The sequence below is a fragment of the Sinocyclocheilus anshuiensis genome, unplaced genomic scaffold (assembly GCF_001515605.1).
Source record: "Sinocyclocheilus anshuiensis isolate Anshui unplaced genomic scaffold, SAMN03320099.WGS_v1.1 scaffold1074, whole genome shotgun sequence".
Lineage (NCBI taxonomy): Eukaryota > Metazoa > Chordata > Actinopteri > Cypriniformes > Cyprinidae > Sinocyclocheilus > Sinocyclocheilus anshuiensis.
Window position 1 is genome coordinate 381,602 of NW_015539894.1, and position 5,088 is coordinate 386,689.

At 40.5% G+C, this 5,088-nt stretch overlaps 1 protein-coding gene across 1 annotated transcript in view; it reads right to left on the reverse strand.

Moving 5' to 3' along the window:
• Positions 1–2,367: 2,367 nt before the first annotated feature.
• The window catches only part of LOC107685899 (NACHT, LRR and PYD domains-containing protein 3-like), a 57,836-nt gene continuing 55,115 nt past the window's right edge, over positions 2,368–5,088 (reverse strand). The window contains exon 12 of the mRNA XM_016482632.1: positions 2,368–3,090. Within this exon, the coding sequence (XP_016338118.1) occupies positions 2,531–3,090 (560 nt within the window). The 3' untranslated portion in view covers positions 2,368–2,530. The remainder of the gene's footprint in view (positions 3,091–5,088) is intronic.

Sequence of the window (5,088 nt, forward strand, 5' to 3'; positions counted from 1 at the left end):
TAAAGGACCCATCAGCCTGCGCCATCTAGAGTTTCATGACAGAACTTGGTATACAAGTAAAAGGACAAAATTATTAAAAGATATGAGAGTTGTAATATTTGTTTGCTTGTTAGTTTTGGCATGTTTATACATAAACCTTAAATAAAAAAAATATTATAAAATAATAATTTAAAACTGTAACAATGTGGATCATACATTCAATATCTCTGGTACTTAGTGGAGAAGAGGAGAGAAGTAAGATATTTTCTAGAAAGAGACAAATATTTGTCTCCATCAAAAATGATAAAATATTTATGCTCCTCACCACACACCCCACCTAAACCTACCATCTCGATTTAGCTGTTTACACTGAGCTGAGATGGCCCTCGTCCTTTGAACACCATTTCGGACTTTCTGGATTTATTTTCATGTATCTGGGCATGGTGTCCAGTTGAGAGATGGACAGTGCACAGCCTGACTTGGACTTTGAAAGAGGTCTGTGTCATGGATTTAAAATTATAACCCATAACATGTGTTCTGCAGAAGAAAGAAAATAATGTCATACAGTACAGTGTGGTGGGTTTTGGTATTGCAGTGTACCAAATAATACTAGAGCCCACACGTCACTTATTGTGGGTGTGGGTATCAGATGGCACCTCCCTCCATTCCTCGGGGCACCAGCCAAGGCCTTTTTAACTTTGACAATAAAGAATTAGAATTACAAAAATTGGAGGGAGTTTACCATCTGACTAATCTGAAGGTTAAGTGAGATTCTGGCAAGCTTCTAGAGCCTCTAATTATCAATACAAGAATGACAGTGTTGCAATAAAAATGTATTTATTAACAAAAATATATATAAGAGTAAAATATCACACTCGCTATATACTACTAAGGAAAATGACTAAACTACTAAGAAGACTGAATCAATAATCAAACAGAAGCTACAAACTATTACACAAATGGGTGTTAACTGAATGAATGCCGAGTAAATGTGCAATGAATGGGTTGTTAGTTTATGGGGAAGTCAATTGTGGTCACTCTGGATGCTGGTATGGAATAGTAAATAAGCATTTACAATGAATACAGATAACGTGCATAATGTATCTATCTGTATACACTGACCCTGGATAAACAGTCTCTACACAAATAGCAATCTCATATAGCAACAACCTAATGCCAAGGCCTTTGGGAAAAGGTTTGGTTAGCTTATATTTATTACTAATCCCCTTCTTTCCAACTGTAGTGATGTGATTGGGTCGTAGCATTCCAGGTGTCCCACATTTCCATCCTGAGGAGCTTGTTGCCTTGTCCCAAAATACACAGTTAAATAAAACAGTGTCTTTAGGACCTTGGGAATACTTTATTTATTTTCCAAACCTTTTCCAAAGTCCTTGTGGCAATGTCTGAACTCATAGAGTCCAAACTTAATGTGAATTGGTTGAGGTATCACCCAGATGTACATATCTGTGTCAGTGGGCGAGATCACATTGGCTGTTATTCCAGGTGTGGTTTCCACTGTGTGTACACAGTTCCCTGGATGAATAAGGAGATGTATAGGACATGTTCCTTACAGTATTCCTGTCCATTTTTGGTGGTTTAAAGCCAATGTGTGTATATAGATTGTCTCTCTCTTGGGGCCTTTCTTTGTCCTTGCTGCTGGCCAGAACTGGCTGGTGGCCCTGATGGCCTAGGCTGTTTGTATCTTGGCTCCAGACGCAGAGAGCAGAGATGAACAATGGGCATTGTGCCTGTGATTAATGGGCCATTGATGTAGTCTCTCCTGTCCTCCACCTCTGGCAATCCTGATTACAATGATCCTTTAGTTGTTGTTGAGTTTCCTATCAAACCCTCTTGTCTAAACCACAGTGGGACAAAAAGGATTCCTATTGTGACGTGTAGACTTCTGGTGCCATTATGTCTGTTGTTCACGACATCAGTTTGTCCAGTGATTAAATTATTCACAAATGTATTTCTGTCATGACAACTCTCGGAGGGATTGGCATGGTAATGTACATGACAATATAAATGTATTTGGTCTTGGCGGAATAGATCTGCTACGCTGCTGCTGCGGCAGAGCAAGTACCGAGACTTGCTACTGCCAATACATCCACAACATGCTGCTGTGAGCATGTAAGAAATACTGCTGCTGCACATATAACACATATGAATAACCCCCATATAGCATACATGAAGCACCCTGTAGCAGATCTATACAGGTGGAGCTGGGGAAGGTGGACGGTTTCTGAAGTGCGTTGCAAAACTGCTACAGCAAACAAAAGCCAGGTATTTGAATATTAAGCAGTAAGCTCATTGGCTACCGATACAGGAGAGAACCAATCAGCTGCCATGTGACAATGATGTCGCCAGGTCAGATTGAGCTAGACCTATTGGACTGCGCCATCTAGAGTTTTATGCCAGAACTCTGTATTTTTTTAAAGATTCAGAACAGTATGTGTCAAATCTACATTTCTAACTTCTAGAAGGCAATGAAAATCATTAAAAATTAATTAATACAAATGTGGGATTTGATGAGTTTGTGTGCATGTGGACATTAGAGAGAGAGTTTACAAGTGTGTGTTTGTGTTTTAATCTGACACAGAGACACTGAGGAATAAACCCTAAATCCAGCATAGAGGGGTTCAGTGAATGTGGTGTTAAATGTGTATAAGTGTGTGAGTGTGTGTGTGTCAGAGATGCTGTAGAAGGACAGAGTGCCAGCCAACACATCCACATACACTCCTACTCTCTTAGTGGAAGAACGGTCGGCAGGTAAATCAGTGTAATTATTATTGTGACGGACAGCAAATCCTTCATCAGAACACCACAGACTCCAGGATTTGTCACTGAATCCAAACCAACAGTCATCAATGCATCCTTTCCTGGTGATTCCTTTATATGCCACTGATATTTCAGCATGCCCAATCCATTCAGCCGCCCAGTAACAGCGTCCAGTCAGACTCTCTACACACAGAACCTGAGGAATATCATCAAATCTGTCTGGATGATCAGGATACGGCTGTTCCTCTAACACACGTGTCATCTTCCTGTTCTCATCAGACAGGACGAGACGAATATTTGCTGTGTTTGGATCCAGTGTGAGATCACAGGCATCTGAACACAAGAAGAGAGAAACATCTTTAACAACAAAACAACAGACACTAGACAAATGTCTGTGTGTGTGTGTGTGTGCGTGCGTGTACGTGTGTGAGTGCGTGTGTGAGTGTGACTCTGCGCGTGTGTGTGTGCGTGTACGTGTGTGTGTGTGTGTGTGTGAGAGAGTGTGTGCGTGTGTGTGCGCGTTTTTGTGACAGATGAGGACATAAATTTGTATAATGACAAGGGTATGACATAGGTATTACAAGGAGAAGGTGACTTTTCAGGACATTACCCCATGTCCCCACTTTTCAAAACGCTTATAAATCACACAGAATGGAGTGTATTGAAAATCTGAAATAGCACAAAGTTTCCTGTGAGGGGTAGGTTTAGGGGTAGGGTTGGTGTAGGGCAATAGAATATACGGTCTGTACAGTATAAAAACCATTACGCCTATGGAGAGTCCCCACTTTTCAGAAAAACAAACGTGTGTGTGTGTGTGTGAGAGAGAGAGAGAGAGAGTGTGTGTGTCTGAGGGGGAGAAAGGGAGAGGCAGAGGATCTCAAAGAAAGATTTCTTCTTTCAACTTAAACCTCTAATTCGAAGAATGGTCATTCCTTGCACAAGGAAGTAGTGTTGGGTCGTTCTTGAACGATTCATTCATTTTGAACGAATCTTTAATGTGACTCGGGAAGAACGAGTCGTCTCGGGGAGTGATTCGTTCAGTCGCGCATGCGCAACATCCTATAGGTTCTAGTGTGTGTGTGTGAGTGAGTGTGTGTGTGTGTGTGAGTGTGTGTCTATGAGTATGTGTAAGTGTGTCTGTGTGAGTGTGTGCGTGTGTGTGAGTGTATGAGTATGTGTGTGTGTCTGTGTGTTTGTCTGTGTGTGTGAGTGTGTGTGTGTCTGTGTGTGTGTATGTGAGTGTGCATCTATGAGTATGTGTGTTTGTGTCTCTTGCTGTGTACCGCGCTGCTGAGTGTTTTGTGATTGTAGCTCCGTGTAGCTTTGCTTTTCTGTAGAATCTCTATCTTACAATCACTCTGTTGTTTAAAGTGATAAAATATAACTTAATTCCCACCATATTTCCGATATTATCTATCAAACTAATCTGATTAATTTGATCATTCGCTTTTATTCTAAAACCGCGAGTGCAGCGCACCTGCAGCGCGTTAGCATTCATTAGCTGGTTAGCTTGTCATTAGCGTTTCCATTCGTGTCTATTGCTGATTTCTTTTTTTTTCTCTCGCTCCGTTTCTTTTCTCTCTCGCTCCATTTTTTCACAAGTTCATCAAACAACTGTGGTAAGTAAGAATCATTCATCAATCACGGTGAGTAATGGCTTCTTCTCCTGCTATTGTTGTTTGCACCGCTTGCCACATGTATAGTTTATCTCTCTCTGTCAGCGATGAGGAATTCACATGTGATAAATGCAGGGAAATAGTTAGGCTGACAGAGAAGATTTCAGAATTAGAGACATGCATCCAAACTTTAATTGAGGACAGTATGAATGTGAGGGCTCTAGATACGGCTTTGGATGCGACTAGCTCAGGGAGTCCTGTACATTGTCAGACACTGTAATATGCTCTGGTCCCCTCCCTGCTTATCGTGGCGATGAGATACATAGCAGACTGTCATCACTCAATGGCTGGATGTCACTCAAGTGGTGCCCGCAGAATAACATAGGTTTCATAGACAATTGGATGAGTTGTAAAGGGGAAGGTGTTGCTACAATTTATAACAATATTTTCAGTATTTCTCAGAGGGCAAGCTTCAAGTAGAACTCGTTTGAAGTAGTAATTTGGTAGAAAAACAGTGTTTTTACGTTTTATTGGTGCAAAGATGAGTAGTCGTGATATTTATTATGTACAATATTTGCAACTGCTTTTTATCACTTAATTAGAAGCACCACAAATTAAAATTGTCACGTTATAGGGACAACTGAACAGACATTTAGAAGTTGATTTTAAAATGCAAAGTATTTAAAATTAAAATTAAAATAAAGCTATGTAAACA